Source organism: Pyrgilauda ruficollis, unplaced genomic scaffold (genome assembly GCF_017590135.1).
Source record: "Pyrgilauda ruficollis isolate IOZ18807 unplaced genomic scaffold, ASM1759013v1 scaffold74, whole genome shotgun sequence".
Taxonomy (NCBI): Eukaryota; Metazoa; Chordata; class Aves; order Passeriformes; family Passeridae; genus Pyrgilauda; species Pyrgilauda ruficollis.
In genome coordinates this window covers 2,194,522-2,212,913 of record NW_024529266.1, presented here as the reverse complement: position 1 = coordinate 2,212,913, position 18,392 = coordinate 2,194,522, and the positions used below count along the sequence as shown (strand labels likewise).

Below are 18,392 nucleotides of genomic sequence, written 5' to 3'. Positions count from 1 at the left end.
CATTTGGGAGCTCTGCCTATTAGCAGAGATCATGAAGCATTAAAGCTTCGAGTTCAGTAAACATCTAAACCCCAAATTTTACCTAGCCTTTAATGCAATTGATTTTTGATTCAGTGAACTCAAGTGAATTATTGATCATTTGATTAGAATAACATTTCATGTGGCTGTCTGTTGGTGGTGGCATTAGTGCAGAGTTTGGTGTGAGTTTATCACATGCTTTTAGGCCTTTTGTAGTTGCCTATTGTGAGCGCTTTAGTCCTTAATGTCCATGAATAATACTGCTTATGCTTTTTTTTCAAAAGAAATACAAGAGTGTCAGAGTGAGCTGCATCACAGTTGAAAGGTAGTCCTGGTAGTGTTCACAGTTGTGCTCACTCCATGGTGATACTTGCATTAAGTTAGTGTGTTGTGTTAAACGGCATGTTTTGTATTTAATGAAGAAATGTACCAAATGAACAAGATTAAGCAGTGGGGAAAAAAAGAGGCTTAAGAATAAATGTATTACTCCTAAAAAGTTTTAGAAACAAGTTAATCTTTTCCCAGACTTTAAGAGGCAAAACAAGGGCCACTGAATATTGAAGTTTGATTTGATTAGAGCTTACTAGCATTTTATGTGGTTAAATAATGAACTCTGTTTTGAAAGAAAGACTTTAAACAGTGCTGGGTGTGGCATTTATTTTTTTCTGTGGGTTTGTTTGATAACGTAGTTTACAGCACATATAAAAATACTGTTCTAGGACACTAACCAAGTTACAAAGTAGATGTAAATAAACACTGAAAATGGTTAATACTGCCTTTTGAACAGCTCTGCAGGACATCTTTGAGCTTCTTTTCCACAGGGAAGGGTAACAAAGCAAGTATTTATTTTATGTTCTTATAAATTATTTTCTTTGTATTTTCTTTAAATACTGTGAATACTTGAGTGGTGCTGACCCTAGTGGTTAAATGTACAAATAGCTTGGAATGTCACAGTTTCTCAAAGACTGTGCCCACAAACAGTTCTACGCAGAAGACTGACTGAGGAATGAGCTTAGTTTATCAACACTGACAGTGTCCAAGGGATTCAGCAAAGTAGTCTTTGTAAAGGAGGCAGACTAGTGCTGTATTTCAGAAGTTAATTAAAGAAATTAAATATGAATATTTTTGAGGATTTTTATGAGAAGCTAGGCTTGAGGCAGATAGAAAAGTCTTTAAGGGTCTTATGCTGTAGAACTGTTTTCAAGGAGGAGATACAAGCTGAAAAGCTGTACCACCAAATGTATCTTAATTGCTGTCCTAGATGTCTGTTTTATTTTGCCTGCAAAAAATCGGTCCTTTGAACAAACTGCCAAAGCTTCTGTCTGAAGCCAGCATAGATTTTTAATAATTACATATATCTAAGTTGTAAAATTGTTTTAGAATGCAATTTATTGATTTTTAATGGTCTGGAGAGTTATAAAGGAGCAAGTTTCATTGAAAAAATATTTGAATGCAAGTGGAAGAATCATAGCATTAATAAAAGCATCTTAGACAACATCAGTAGATATAACAGGGCGAGAGCTAGATTGTGAATATTCTAGAACACTCAGTAAGATAAAGTACTGTTGGGCGCACTCAAATTTTTTTCCTACAGGCAAACAATGCAGTTGCAGCCTGACATTTTAAAGAGTCTTTTGGGATTGCAAAGGAGCAAAGCAACGTCCATTTCAGTAACTTAAATAGGAGGAATATATTAAGTAGGTGATAGTCATCACAAAATGCAGTAGGATGTATGACGGATTCTACTATGACCAGAAAAATTGAATAGCTTTAAAACAACTGAAAACAGAAAAAACATACTGAGATGTGTTTTATGTTAATAAAGTAAATAAGACCTGTACTTATATAAAAACATCACTTTATATGTAATTAATATTTAGGAAAGGTTTGATATTTGAACTATTTATTTGGGGTATATTTTTCTTTTAAGGTAGGAATTTTTTTTTTGTTTTCTAATGGAAAAAAGTTCTTTTTGTCTGAAAGTTCTGGATGCTATAAAATATATTACTCTATTTTTGCTCCATAGGGTCACATTAACCACCTTAACTTTTGATGATTTCATGGGCTTAAGTTCAGAACTTCAGTAAGGAACCATATCTCTTTTCATTTACAGGGAGAATGCGTGGCTTCTAAAAAAGATGTGATTCTTTCAAACTGTCTTTGAGTATGTGGGCTATAACTTAACATATTTACAGTGTCTAGTGTTACAGAATCTTAGCTGAATCTTCTTAAAAGTGTCTGTGCATTTCTTTCATCATTGCATACTTGCATGGTCTTCTTCAGCAGGTGCATCATGCACCATGTAGACAGGCAGAGCCTTTTGTTACAGAGACTTATATTCATAGACTAGAGTCATGCTTTTGTTTGGTACCTTTTCTACACCTCTCCTTCATGTTTCACAAGACTGCTACTTTCTACACAATTTGGTGGAAAAGGAGAGTGTAGAAATGAGGACGTTGCTAGAGGAAGGAGAAGCTTCCAAACGACTACTCATTTAGAAAGCAGACAGCTGAGTATGTATTTGTACATATTGTGTATGTTGGCCTGCCACTTAGCTTATGAATACTTAAAACCAGCCATATTTCGCATCATGTTGTTTATGCAGTCAGAGAGAAAATATGGAGTGAAGCTGAAGCAAAAGCAGGAATAGAAAAGGATGAGAAAAGGGGCCATAATGCTCTCCAGATTGGTGTATTAGCTGACATTATTTTGCTGCTCACAGACCTCACACTTTCACAGATCATAACTTTCATAGATCATAGCAGTGTTGTCCTACTCAGGTGTTGCTGTCTAGACAGATCTCTACCTTGAATCATTGCCTTTGGTACATGTTTCCTGTCTCTTTTGAAAACTCTTGTGTTATCAGCGCAATGAAAAATACTTGTTACCTGATGTTTGCCACCTTTTTATTTTAGAGGAAAAAAATCTGGTCTTTCTTTCTGATGATAAACATCTTAATTGATAATAGTTATTTTGAGGCTATTCAGATTATGATCCTTTTCTGCTTTGTTTTTGGTCTGTAAGCCACATAGAAATAGTGTCCCTTGAGTATAAGGTACTTGCTGTATTCGCATACTTTGTAGCCAGAGGACCAGAAAAGCCTGAGATGGATAATGTTGCCTTTGATCTGGTGAACTGAGTGCAGGGTTGGAAGCCTCATAACAGAATCAGGGTTAAATTCTTCATCTGAAAAAATTCTTTCCAAGGAAGTGCTACATGTTGCTACTGGTAATTGTCATTATTTCTGCTGCCAGTATCACCTCTACCTTTTCCTTTTTTTTCCTTAATTGGATACTATTACTATGCTATAGTTTTCTCTTTTTTTCTTTTTTTTTTTTTTTTTTTTTTTTTTTGAAGAAAGATTTGGTGAGGCATTCAACATCTCTAGAGGCTATATATCAGCTAGGCTGATATATCATTCTGAGGATATAACAATGAGTAGTCAGAAATTCAGTGATTGGTGTGGTGGAACTGTATGTATTGAATTAGATTAAAGGATAGTGTTTTGCCAGTACTATTTCAGCGTTTTCCCTTAGACTGACCTGTTAGCAGGCCAGTTTTATTTTTTTGTCCCTTATTCTCTTTTTGGCAAAGAAGAGCTGACCAAATCCATAAGTTAAGATTTGCTTGTAGGAGTGCGGTACTAGCATGATAATTCTATCACATATATGAAATTTAGCTCAAAGAAAACAGCTGCTCATCTTTACTCTGCATTCCTCCAAATAAGATATGCTTTTATTTGGTTTTTTCCTTCTTTTTTTTTAAATGTAGAATAAAAGGTCCTTTTCTAGGAAAAAAAAAAACATTCTTACTGTTTTATAATTTCTCATTTATGACAAGCAATAAAAATGGGAAATTAGTGTTAGAAACACTGATGTTGATGTAATATATTTGAGCTTCCTGGCTTCTGAATTTGAAAGCTTGAATTTTTTTGCTAAACATGTCACAGGATCAGATGATAGCAAGAAAAAGATTGCTTATATGTTTGTGTACATACAAAATTGACCTTTGTGATGCAGCTTGACATCCAAACACTAAAAGCAGTCATTTGTTTTGACAGCAGAATTAATTGAGGCTAAAACAGTCGAAATTCCACTTGTATCAAGCTGTTCATTAGGAACTGCTGTCTGGCTTTAGTGCTGTCAGAAAAATAACCTGTTCTGCGATGATTAAATAGCAGAATGATGGTCGGTCCACTGAATTTGAGAGAGAGGTTGAATAAACTTTCTACTGCGGAAACAATTCAGAAGTGACACGCTGCAAGGGGGGTCAGAATGTGCATTGATATCCAGCTGAGCTGTCAACTGGCACTGAGCCAGGCACGCAAAGCTTTGCCATTTGAAGCAGCATGTGAAGCATGTGCAGTTTAAAAAATTGTCCTCCTTTCATGCATGATTTACACTCAGAGACAAACTTTTGTTTTTGTTGAAAACAAGAATATGGTTTGTTACTGCATTTGTATCTACAGGTACAGATTTATGGGGTATTTTTAAAAGATTTTGCCTGAAACAGATACATTAATGTTTATATGTGTGCATGCATGTGTGTAAACTGAATCCTCAGGCTGTGGAGAGAGGCAGTTTTCAGGGGGTATTCTGAGGGTCTGAGTGTTTCTAGTTGCTGAGAGTTATGTGAAGTTAATACCAGTATAATGTCACTTTCTGTCATGCCCCCCTTAAGATGAAAAGGACACAGTTTTCAAAAGCAGATGCAAATGTAAAGCAGTTCTTACTTGATTTGTTGACTTCTTGATTTGTTTAACTTTTTAGCTCTGTGGGATTTTCCAGTTCATTGATATACTTACTGGGGGCACTTTTTCAGGGTATGACATAATATTATGTTTTCCTTACTAGTAATATTGGTTGACTTTTGCATTTGACTTGTTTATTTAAGAATCCAAACAGTAAAATATTTTTTTTTCCTCTCAGTTGAGGAAAGTGGGAGTTATTTTATTGTTTTGACATTAGCAAAACATTCTCCTAGATCTCCCTCAGAGAGGTTTTATGTAAAAGTTATACAGACCGGCTAGAAAACCTGTATCTAGGATTTTGTGGAGAGGTTTTGTCTGGTTTTTTCCCAAGTAGCAGGTATAAGATACTGGTAATAAAGATAGTTTCTGTAGTTCCCTTGAATATACTCTGAAAGTACTGTTCCCACAGATGTGAGCTAAATATGTAGGAGATTCTGTAAGATAATGTACAGTGCAATTACATCTTCTTCATTTGTCTGTCAGTAAGAGCATTATCTCCTTTTTGCTAGCTATATACTCTACCTTTAGGGGCATGAAAGCTCATATACTCACACGCCACTTGTAACAAGAGAAACATTTCATGTAGTTATTGAACAGTCTAGGAGATGTATTCTGAGATGCATTCTTACTCACTGGTGCTTAATTTATGTAAGTGTCAATTCTTATAAATTACGAAATTAACTAAAAAATTACACTGTATTATATTATTGTATAAATTATGTTTATACAAATTATTTTTTTCTGTTCCAGCCAACAAAAGCTGCTTTATTTTCAAGAACCTAAGAACTGGCACAATCCTGGTGTATTTGCTTTAGTCTCTTGTCAATTAGCAGCTATCTGCCTCCATGTGTTTGTGAAAGCATACTCTATTTGCTTTCTTATTCTGTCCTAACTGGTAGAATACTGTGAGCATTCAAAAATTCAGTGCAGCTTGCAGTGATGCTTGCTAGGAATTTCTGTGTACAGTTAGAGGAACTTACTGAGTTTTAATGTCTGCTTCCTTTGTAGAATACTACTATTTCTCATTAGCATCCCGATAGCTAGGTATATATACTTAAGTGATGGAAATCCCACTAGATACTCATGTCTCTTTCTGTTGCAAAGTCTAACCTTCATTTATGTACTGTATTTATTCATTTTTTTCTATTCTGTGTGTCTACAGTATCAATATATACATGCAAGTCTGTATAGAGGTATTTGAGGTGTTAAAGACAGTGTTACCAAAGTATGGATTAATATAGCAGCAGGGAGAGTAGACTTTTGAAAGTTGTGGTCTCCTTGCAGCAGAACATTAAATCAGAGACCTTTGCAAGGATTGGACTAGATCTCAGCTATAACTTTTTATTTACTCTGAAAAAAGTCTTGAAATGTCTTTTTTTTTTTTTTTTTTTTTTACAGTACTGCTGTAGTTTTAGAATTTGGTTTTGTGTTCATATGAATGCTTGAGAATGGGCTTCCTTTTCAGTTCACATTATTGTGTTGTTATGAGAAAAAGAGCAAAGGAAATTTTAGTGCTTTGATTGCAGTACTGCCAAATAGCAGTGTTATCAGCATTATCACCTGCACTGCAGTATGGCACCATTTAGATGGTTCTTTCAGTGCCTTAGGCTATCATGTGGCCTGGACTTCAGTCCCCAACATCAACACTACTTCTTAAATGTGAAGCAACTGCTTTTCTTTCTTTTAATGTTGCAATGGACAGTGACTCTGTTTACTTGCATCAAAAATTTTAGCCATTGTAATCATACAGATTTTGAGCTGAAGTCCTTATTGGTGTTAAGCCTTTGTCTACAGTACAGTCATTGGGCACAAGTCTGTTATGAAAACTTTCTGCCTCCTAGAGGTAATGAGTCCACCTTAAAAACTTCATGTAGTTGTTACAGAAGTTATTGAGCTACCAGGACATAAGTTTGCATGTTTTGACTTCCATTTGTATATTACATGTCTGGCAATCTCCATTAATGCCAATCCACCAGTAGTTCTTGACTATAGCAACTTCTGACTTCTTGACTTCTGATTAAGGAATAGAAAGATATGCATTATGGTGTCACAGAGGAGAAAGCTTCCTGAGTTGGGATTTTTTTTTAGAGTTTGGGGGATTTTTTTTTCAGTGGTAATGCAGCTGCTTTTGTTTCCATGTTCTACACAGACAGTGGGCAGTGCTGGAAAACTTCTTAAGAAACTGTCTGAATTCCTTATTGATGCTATGCTCCTGTAACAATATGTGTGCCTAATGCCTTATGGCTGACTAGGAGACTGCAGCTGGTTCTAGCAGAGGACTGTGTGGTGACAACACACAGTTCTGGCTGGACAGCAGTATTATGACCTCTTTGGACTCAAAGACATCTCTCCACAGGAGATTCCAGCTGTTATGCAGGCTATTGAAAGCTTCTCACAGCTATCCTGTTTTCTAAGTTAGTACACTATAAAGTGCCACAGTAGAAAGGAAATGTCTATTTCTGAAATGTTACTTCGATTAAAAATACTATGCCCAAGGCAAAATATGCTACTCTTTATGGCTGACATATAGGGAGCAGAACTGTTGGGAGGTCTGAAGTTACAGAACAAAATTTGTCAGAAAATTTAAAACTGTTAAACATTTCACTCTGCTCCGTTCAAAAGGGCAAACTGGATGCACAGAATATTCTTAGTTGGAAGGCACCCACAAGGATCATCAAGTCCAACTCTTAAGTGAATAGCTCATATAGGGATTGAACCCACAACCTCAATGTTAATAGCACCATGCCTTAACCAACTGAGCTAATTAGAGACAGCCACTGAAATGAATTTCTGAAATTCCAAAGGAAGAAGGGCCTTATACAAATTTGAGCAGGAAAGGTAAGTTACTACCAAAATAGGTTTTTGAATTGTAACTGGTTCACATGATATCTGTGTGTTTCTGTAGTAAAGGAAGAATGTGTCTTCAAATATAAATTCTTACAAGGCACAAAAATCTCACCTTTAAAGGCAAGTGTTTTAACCAAGCATAATGGAAAAAAACAGATGCACTTGGATGTCTTGTTGAAGAAAATATTTCCTTTCTGCATATTTTAGAAGTGGAAGTTAAGATACTGATCTGAAATATGGATAAGCTGTATTTGAGCCTTCATTATTTCTTTTAATCATTGGTGTAAAAGTTTTAAAATTAAGGGGATCACTCTTAGTAGAAAGGGTAAAGAAATGGTGGAATTCTGAAAAAGCCTGAGTATTTTATTCCTCTGAAAATATATTTAAGTCTCGGTGTTTACAGTGTTCTTTCTTTTGCTTTAGGGATGAGTTTCTGAATTGAATAATTAGACTTGCATTTGAAGTCATTTACTAATTGAAATTTAAAGGTCTGTTAAGACTGCTATTTGAGATTTGTCTTAATATTCTGCTTTCAAGAGCGTCATTTGGAGGCCAAAAAATTACCTTATGATAAGTGAGATATTGGTGGGTTCTAGTCCAAAATTCTGATCCTGTTGTTTTACAGACATTTAAGTTTATTTTTACTGATTGGGAAAATTTTGCAAACTCAGTCTTAATTACAGTAAATATAAATTAATACTTTGAGCATCATAATTTTAAAAAAATAGAAGTCATTAGAAGTATTTTTTCCCCTCTGCCTTATCTGTAATGTATCTGTACATAAACTTGTGTGCATGCTATCATAATGTTTGTAGAAAGGTAAGTAATAACCGCTATGGCACAGTGATAGCATGCTAAATTTTTTCTTCTGTGGATACAGATACAAGGTAATGCAACATGGGCTGGAAGAAAAGGTGCCTGCCTGCATGTGCTCTCCCTCTGTTTTCATTGCACTTCCACAAGTGCTGGTATGATTCTATCATTCACTGAACAAGATCCTACAGAAACTCACACTGTTTTCTGTACACGTGCTTCCTAAAATGTCTTTTAGTGAGATTAAATAAATTCTAGGTTTAGGAATGTATAGGAATAAATGAGGCTTAGGACATCAATTTGCAACGGCAACTGACTGTTAATTTGTGGCAAATGTAACGTGAGGAATTTCTTTAGATCCAGAACTTAGCTAGTATTCTTTTTTTGGTCCTATTGGGTCTCAATGATTTTTTTGGAAAAAAAATATTTATTGCTGTGTTTAAGGTTTTATGTGCCACTTCTAATTGTGTAGGCAATTGGCTGTGGAGAGGAAACACTGGAACTAGCAATGCAGGGTTAGAAAAAGTGTGACTTTCAAAATTAGGGCTATAGCTTTTCCTTTTTCATTTTTACTTATACCATTCTTGTTCATTAAAAGAAGGTAGATTGAAAGCCTTACACTGATGCTATATTATAAATGCAATTTTGAATGAGGACACTAATTAGATATAGGCAATTGAATTGTAGTTAGATGATGACTAGTATTTTAATTTTTCAGTTTGAAGGAGTGAAAACATATGTGATTTTGAGTATCTTTGGCCATTGGCAGAGTAATTGTGCCATTCAGTTACTACCAACATTTGTAATTAGTTTATCTCATATTTTCAGGAAATATTACTTGTCATTTAAAAAGATTAAATTTGACCTAATGTTCATCCTCATTGTCATTTCTTTAAGGTCCTATTGAGTTTGAAGAATGTAACACATCCAGTGTAGCCGAAGGTGAGTTGCTGTAGCATAGTTACTTACACAAGAATGCTGTGGATTAGGACCTGAACTGTGAAGCAAAGGGTACTCAGTGTGTGAGTCTGTATAACTTTTAAGTGTTCCACTAGACTAAAATGCAGTTTTTCTTTTGAGAAACAGACTTCAATGACAATAAGACTGATGCCTTGGGTTTTAGCTTTTATATTTTTCAGAGTCTCTACTGCCTGGTATGTACCATTGAAACTTTGTATTAGTTATTAGTAGGTTCTCTTCACAGGGTAGTTAGACAAAAGTATCCCTTCCCAAGTAGAGAATCAAGGACAACCATTACCCAAAAAGCATAAACAGCAGTGAAGAGAAGGGGGCAAGCCAAGGAGTTAGACTTCATGACCTGGAGCTGTAATTGGACAACTGAACCCAATGTGTGGATGAACCAAAACTTATAAAAGTATAAAACTCATGACCGGGATCCATATTGGATACATCCTGGGTGTAGCCCTGGCCAGACTCTTGTACTGCCCAAGGTGTATTCTTTTAAGGCCTTTCAATAAATACCTGTTTTGTACATTTAGCTCTGTCTAGTCTCTGTTCCAAATCAGCCTTTCTAGGCATCAAGGCCTATAAAACCTCTATAAGACTAATGCATTAAGGTCAGATAATTTGAGTGTTTCTTACAAGTATACTTTGGCTAGTGCTTTGTCTTTGCAGAGGTTTGGATTTGATTCAGTTAGGAATTCAGTGTTGTAGCTTAATTTGCAAGTGTCAAAACAATGGGCTCTTCCCATTGTTACTGTGTCAGTTAAACTAAGCCCAATATAGTGTTCTAGTTGCAAAGTCTTTCTTTGTTGGTGCAGCTTGTTTTACTTAGGGGATTGTTTAAAGTGGTTAAGAACTGCTTGCTGTCCATAAGCTATGTCTTTACTTGTGGGACAGAGGAGTCAGCAGTATAACTTACAGCATCCAAAAACTTTTTTAAGTTGCCAAGATTTTGGCTGAGACTTAAAATCTCTTGTAACTGAAGCAGAGAGGATCCATGTTCAGAGATTACTCTCATACTCCATTTGCCATTATTTTTGTCTGCGTAAGACATAGAGGAAAAACAAAGCCCAGACATTTAAAAATAATCTTGGAGAAAATTATGTGCCTCAGTATATATTACTGACTCTACAGCTACCTGATTTGAGAAGTTTGGAGTTATTGAAAATTTCTAGGAGCAGAAAGGTTCCTTATGTGATGTTTAATGTATTTTTGTAAAGGTAAATATAATGAAGTGCTTGAATTAACAGTGGTTTAATTTTGGAAACCAAATTATTTCTACCACTCTGCTCAAAAGCATGCTGTCACTAGTATCATGCATCAAAACCAAATTGTAGGCTAGTTGGATCAGATGCTTGCACTTAGCCATTTTGTTTGGCAGTCTACTTTGCCTCAGCAAACATTGTGAAGAAGCAGATGTGGCAGTAAGTCTGAGGGAATATTTAAGTGTATTTTAGTTTTAGTCCATTAAGTGGGAGTGAAAGCAATATGAAAGCAATGAAAGTACTTTTTTCAGTACTGTAGCTATATGTATCCAGTGCTAAAAGCAGGGAAGAAACAAAAGGGGAGAAGTGTAATTCCAAACGCTGTGAGAAGCAGTCTTGGAGCTGGATACAGCACTGAGAAATCATGAACTCACATCAGCTGGAAAGCCAGGAAACACTTTTATTTTTAACAGGACTGAGATCCTACTTTTGAGGAAAGACAGGAGCTTGAAGCTCCTGGGAACACACAGGGCAGAAGAAATAACGACAGGGTGTTGAACTGCAGTAGGTGGGGAAGGCAATGTTCAGTTTCTCATCCATGACTATTCAGGATCGCCTGGAGCAACAGCTCCTGTTGGGTTTTTGTGAGCAGAGTCCTCTTCCTCAAAACTGTCTATTAAAGAAAACAGAGTCTGTATACCCAACTTGGAGATTCAAGTCAGTTTTTTAAGAATTTTATTACTAATGTGTTGAACCCTATTTTGATTTTTTTTTAATTGATGTTTCACTTAAGGCAAATTGGAATAATGTTCCCTTAGTTTGGCTCCATATGTCTCCACTGCATAGTTGTGGCAGCATTTAAAACATTGGGTTCATATGCATCTGTGTTTGACATTGCTAAATATGCATTTATCTCTTTGATGTATGAATGAAAAGTGTTTGTTCTATAGGAATAAAACCACGGAAAAGGAAGCCTTTTGGTTTATCAGGAATAATGAAAAAAGAAAAAGATACTGAATCTGTGTAAGTATATTTCCACCCTGAAGCCTTGTTTTGTATGAAAGCTAGTAATGGGGATAAAAAGTATGCAGTATTAAAAAAAAAAAGGTTATAAACTTATAACAGCAGTTTAAAGGAACACAATGAATACAGAAACATCACAGTTATTTACAATTTTTGTGACCAAGGATGTTAACATAAATAACAAATAACAAGTGTATTCATAGTAGTCAACTCATGTTTCATTCTTTCCTGTGCATAGGTAAGTAGTTTTCCATTCTTCTACCTGTCAACATTGTAGATAATGTAGTCCACATTAATCCTAATAACATATGTCTGTGCGTGGTAAAAGTACTGGATGGCTATGTTTGCAGAATTGAAGCTTCAGGTATTCTTCTGTTAGAAGAACTTCTACATATACTGTGAAAGGACAGAAAAATGCAGTATGTCATGAGCATACTCACTTCTGAAACACCATCATTCCAGATCAGGACTGATGTCCCAAATATACCCTATGCCATATTCTTTGCATGTACTCAGTCTCCCCGGGGTTAATCTGTGCAAAAAGTGTGTTTGAATAACAGTTCTGAGGTGAATTAGTCACAGTGTCTAGTATGTAGTATTTGTGGTCAGCTGTCTTCTTATTTTCTCAAGAAGACAGCTTACAATTTGACGAATTTGACAATATAGAAATATTCCCAGAGGCAATATCTGCATACATCCTTTTTAAGATTAGTTTTTAAAGTATTTTACCAGTTTTAGTTTTCTAACATACTGCTGAAAAATTCATGACCTTAGAACAGCAGGTGCTAATAGTATTTTGTTTCTATATTCACACACTCTACGAAAGAGACTTGCTTCTGAAATCTGAAAGAAAAATGTGTAATGGCATGATGTCAATCTCCTGTGTAAAATGTGCCATAGGCATTTACAGAGATTCTTGCATTAAACCATAACTACTAAATGAACTAGAACATCACAAATAAATAAAAGAGGATTCATTATGTGTTTACATAATACATTCTAATACTTCTTTTATGATCTCTTTAGAGATATAGATTGCTAGTCTGTATTTTGTCTGATTTAATCTTCAGCTGACGATCTTGTTATGGACTGGAAATGATGAAACTGTCATCAGAAGCTTCTCTGCACAGAGAGGACCAGTCCTGCCTTGGTCTTGTGTTTTATTAGTCTGTAAGCTTGTTTAGTTTGTGTAGGGCAAGCTTTCTACATCTAGAAAAGCTCTCACGGTTAGTAGGCTTTTTGGTGTGTCAAGACAGTTTTTAAACTGTTGATGCCTGAACTGGTGTGTCTAGTAATGGTTTTAATTCAAGGAAATACCACACAGGGTGCATTCTCTTGCATATTGCTGTAGTGTAGCCAGGAATTTCACTTCTAACCACTGCTTTGCATGATTTGGTTATTTCAGTTTTTATCTACAATCCTTAAATTCCCTTATAAGATCTCCATTTTCTCAAATATTATCTTATAGCGGAAGGATGACCCAGTTCTTTAATTTAAAAAGAATTATCTAGTATATCTACTGATTTAAAAGTACTTCCATCTGCAGCTTGATGTCCTCATTCTCCACCCCACCAATGTTTGTAAACTGCTGTGTTTTTCTTGCATCTATAGAATAGATCCTGAGAGATGCTGGTAGTACTCCTCTGAGTGATACTAGATCTGCCATTTCTGTTTGAGATCTCTTAGCTCACTGATTTTGGAAATCTTCATTGTGGGCTGAAATATATTCATTCATTTGCCTCATATTTCACATTTCTCACCGTTTATGTACCTCTGACTATCTTGTTTGCATACAGACTTTTTGAAACCACATCTCTCAAGGGAAGGATATACTTTGTCTTTTCAAGCAGTAAAATATCTTTCAGAACAACTCCATTGCTATGAAAGATGTAAAGCAACTAGAAGTTTGATCACATGTGTCTTCTTTTGTGTGAGGCCTTTCAGAGAAGATGGAGTCCTTCATCTCATTGTCAATTCCTTAACAAGCTTTACTGAATTTTGTATTAATGCTTCCATGTTAGCAAGTTTTTTGCACCTGTTTTTAACACACTGTAGTAAAAGCTACATTTTTTGCTTTTAACCCTTTTTTTTTCAGAGAAGATGTTATAGATTAAAATATATTTTATTTTTGCCACGTGCTTTTTTCTGTACATGCATGTGTAGGATGTTCAGACTAATGATATAGAAACACTCTTTATTAAGTTACACCATCACGATTTGTCAGCGTGCAAATTAGAGAGGACTTGTATGCTACTCAAGTATTCCCACATTCTGTAAATGTAATTGCTTCTGCTTTTTGAAGACATGAGAGAAAATCAGTGTCATTCATTATTTTTCGTACTACTACTCAAATTCAAGTTGTAGTGGAAAAGTGTAACACCTGTGAATATGTGGTTGCAACCACTGCCTTCCCGCAGACAACTTTTTTAAGTGCTTTTTAAGACGGTACTCAGTTATTTTGTTCAGCATCTTCTGGTACTTAACTGCAACTGTGCTTGACAAACACAAACTAAGAATGAAACTCTAGAAGAGGAAGCTCTGAATTCCTCTGAAGAAAATCTTAATTTCTTTGTGAACTGGATTTTGTCCAAAACATTTTGCACTTACAGGTAGACTATTTCATTAGGATTGGTGACTTCTGCTTATCGCACCCATCAACCATGAAGACTTGAAACTTAAAGTATATTCATCCACAACACAGTGTGGTAGTCCTCACTTTCCTTGATATTTTTGTTATTAATTCTTTTCAGTAACATGTGAGTTTGTTTTTTCATAATTTCTTCTGAGTTTTTCTTCTGCAGGTGTTAAACTGTCAGGTGTTATTTAAATCTCATTCAGTTAAATGTGGATTATTTAAAGTAAAAATTTCTAGAATCTGGGAGGCAGAAGGGTCAAATACACTGTTTTAAATTCATTTAAAGTACTGAAGGAAATTTTGTGTGAATGAAATAAGTTATGCCTTCTATAATTGTAAATTTTCTTTTTTTTTTTTTATAGGGAGTGTCCAGATGCAGACTCAGTTGTAAGTAGACTTATTTCCAAAATAAATGCATATGCTTATACTATCAAGCCCTACAATCTGATGAAACTTAACTTACATACAGTCCCTGCAATACACAATTTATCTGATAGAGGATTTCGTATTTTCATAGTATACTCGAAGTGTTAATTTTGTGCCGTACATGATCTTCAGCACTATGTACAAACAAGTGTCAGTAATGCATTTTTTTTCCTAACAATATTAGGTTTTAAGCAAGGTGTTTTCACTGCAAATATGTGTTACTTTATTGTTCAGCTAATAATTTGAATTCCTTGGCTAATAGATTCTAAGAAAGAAAAAGATTTAGTTTATTGTGGACTCAACTTTGTGTTGTCATATTCCTCTGCTTACTACTGTTTCTTTTGAGAAGTCCTTCTAATATTGACTTGGTTCTGCTTTACCACTGGCAATAGAGTGTAGGAACACACCATTTAAAATATGGCTTTAAATGCAGCATTTCTAAATGCACTTTATTAATGGTCTAGTTTTCATTACTGTTAGTTAGATCTGTGAGATGTCTTACAATTTTTTTTAGTCAATTCAGGTAAGTGACCATTTCAAATTAAATATGTTAATTATTTTTATTTCCTTAATTTAGTTTTTTCTTTTTATGCAAACATTTATGTTCTCTTGAATTAACATATGACAAAGATTGTAACTCCCTGTAGCTATGTTTGGGAAAAATTTACAGAGTAATCTAAGTGATTTTCTGTAGACTTATTTATTTTTCATTCATTCATTTAGGTGCAAATTATATTACACAATTTTATTTTGTGGATTTTCTTATTTTTATTTGGTAACTAGGAGGTTTTAGTACCTAACATTAAAATTTGTTTTGAGAAACTTGATTTGAAACATCTAGTAAAACTGTCCTTCTAAATGAAGAAAGTTTTACCACATGACAGAACTGTATGTGTAAGAACAGATGTGTAATTCTTGCCAAGACAGTTATTTTATATTGTGTTATTTTATATTGACTTACAACAAGTTTCTTTCTTTGGGTGCATTTAAAAGGCAGTAACAATAGAAGTTTCCTTATAATTACAATTTAATTATATAAAATAATTTGGCACTACAGGTTGAGTCATTGGAGTGAACCACAACTTGATTTGAGTTGCAGTGTTTATTTTCTTTGCTTATTTTGGTCTCCACATTTTTTGAAAACAATTAGTTCAAACAATTCAAGTATAAATTGGTTTGACATTCTATATGGCTACATGAGGCACACCATATGATCATCTAGGTTAATTGTTGATATTGGTGGTTTGGTTTGGTTTTTTTTTTTGCCTGCTCAACATTTTATGACTGCATTTGGAACTTAAAATTTGGTCTGTGGTTTCTGCTTGCTTTTTTCAAGCCACAGTAGTATTCTGTATAGTGATTTAATGCTTTAAAAGCAGAAGTTATTGTAATTGTTGTGAAAAAATGATGTGAGCTTCATTTCACCCCTAACAAACAAGCAATCCAAAGTGCTGTTATGTTCTAAGGCTGGAGTCCTCTTCTGAAAGATCTCATTTCAAATGCATTTAATTTTTCTTTTCTTCTACTTATGGGTTTCCTTTCTGTTTAATTTTTCAAACCTAATCTAAATACTTTAAACAGCCTCTATCATCTCTAGGAGAATTTGTTTGGTATGGATATTTGCAACAAATTATATGTTTCAAGAAATTGAACTTGGAATACTATTATTAAACAAAAAATATTAAAGCAATATTAATTTGGGTTTGATTGCTGGGAAATCCTGAGGAACAGACCTCAGAAAATTCAACTTACGATGTCCCAGTTATTATTTTTTCAGTTTTGATCACTCACAGAAAACCTGTCTGGTATATATATGATTGTGATCATTTTTTTAAAGGTGGCTTTTGTTTATTTGTCAAGAATTTTAATTGTGTGACAAGAATGTGAGTGATAACTAGTCTTCAATTATATATAAGCACCAAGGTAAAAATATTGCAAATTTTCAAGTTAAGGATGTAGCAAGAGCTGATTTCTGTATATTATCTACCAGTTCTGTGTGCTACTGTGAATATTTGAACATACTATGTAGACAATATAATTATGGTCTTCTCACTAGTGCAAAATGTGTAACGTAGTCTATCAGATTTCTGTTTCCAAAAACAAAATGGTGAGATGGGTCAAAAATGTCTTTTGTCCCAAAATCCTCTCAAATTTATGTGGTGAGACAGATATGCTTATGCTCATCCTTTTGTAGTATCCAGATTATATATACTGGAAAATGGAATTAATGTTTTATTAATTTAGTATTTTTATGTAATGGCTGTTAGAGGTTTTCGTGGGCTCATTAGTAGGCAGCTGTGGACTGAGAACTGGTATTTGTTAAAAAAGTTGACCACTTGAATAAGCAGTGTCTGTTTAAATGTAGGTGACAGAATCTCATGACATTTAAAATTCCTGAGTTTTTTATGTGTCAGTCTATAGCATAACTTCCATTAAGCTAAAGCTTGATAATTAAGAAAAATGGAAAGTCTGTAGTAGAAAGTGTATGCATTGGAAAGAGATAGCAATTGAAGACTGACTCTCTATGGGGGTTTTGCCTCAGAACATTTTTCTAAAGGCTGAAATGTCTTGTTTCCCATGAGTTTGCCATGTCTCTATAGATGTTCTCTAGGAAGATATGAGATCTAAAAGAAACTTTTATTTCAGGGAAACATTTGCAAGGTTCCACTTGTGTCCAGTAAGATCTGAATTGGGATTGCAACCCTTCCCTTGGTTAGGATGCTTGCTGATCTCCTTTTTCTACTTCACTGCCTATTTTCACGAAGACTGTAGTAATGTAATTATCTTTGAGTTCTCTGTTCTTTCTGTCAAATCCATTTGAAATTGTCCAGTAAGTTCAAAAGTAATTAAGAAGGGAATCACCGATGTACAGAACATAATGCTGAAAGTTCTTTTTTCATGGGAAACTGAAATGCAAACACATACCAAGGCATCTGAAACTTTTCATTAGCATTTTCATATGTGAATGTAGCATAATCACGGTTATATAGAATTATAGACCATTTTTTTATTGTTGGGGACTGGTTGAATTTGGAACCATCAGTTTCTGAGAGGTGGAACACAAGAGTAATCTAATATTTATTGAAATTAAAGTATTTTTCCTTATTTGCATTTTACAGCATTTTGTTCTGGCATTTTTCAGATAGTTACTATTGAGGACAAGGCTCTCTATCATAGCACAAGACAGGGGCACTTTGAATTCCCATTTTACTTTCTTTCTGCGTTTCTGACAATAGGAGAAACTGTCTGCTCTCTTCTTCTGTGTCTTTTGGGTTAATAGGCACCCTAAGGAGAGGAGACCGATATTATGCCTCTGTCTTAACCTGAGTATATGCCAGAGTCAAATTTACATCTCAAATATGTCAAAAATGGAGAGCCTTTTTGTTCGCTTGTTCCAGCCTATGAGCTTCAGCTGCTTACTTTGAGTCCTCATCTGGGTTACAGGAAGCCAGTTGAGTTCTGGCAGAAAAAAATAGAGTGAGCTGTTCAGCTGCACTGCGTCTTGAAGCATACCCTCAGGAAAACTTGATAAGAGCTCTCATAGCCACTGTAGCTATCCCAGCAGAAGAGAAAATATAAAGAAATCAAACTGGGGCATAGTGAAGGTTCTTTGCTCTTGACGGATGACCAGCCTGTTAGCAGCGCTAGTGTTGCAGAGGAAGGGCCAAATGAAGTTGCTAGACTACAGTGCTCCGTATGGTCCTCCCTTGTC

General features: G+C 34.9%; 1 protein-coding gene across 2 annotated transcripts in view; it reads left to right on the top strand.

Moving 5' to 3' along the window:
* FCHO2 (FCH and mu domain containing endocytic adaptor 2) overlaps positions 1–18,392 on the top strand; it is an 83,685-nt gene that overhangs the window by 30,697 nt on the left and 34,596 nt on the right. For both annotated transcript variants that reach the window (XM_041486044.1, XM_041486043.1), the window contains 3 exons: positions 9,326–9,370; positions 11,547–11,619; positions 14,617–14,641. In XM_041486044.1, the coding sequence (XP_041341978.1) occupies positions 9,326–9,370; positions 11,547–11,619; positions 14,617–14,641 (143 nt within the window). The remainder of the gene's footprint in view (positions 1–9,325; positions 9,371–11,546; positions 11,620–14,616; positions 14,642–18,392) is intronic.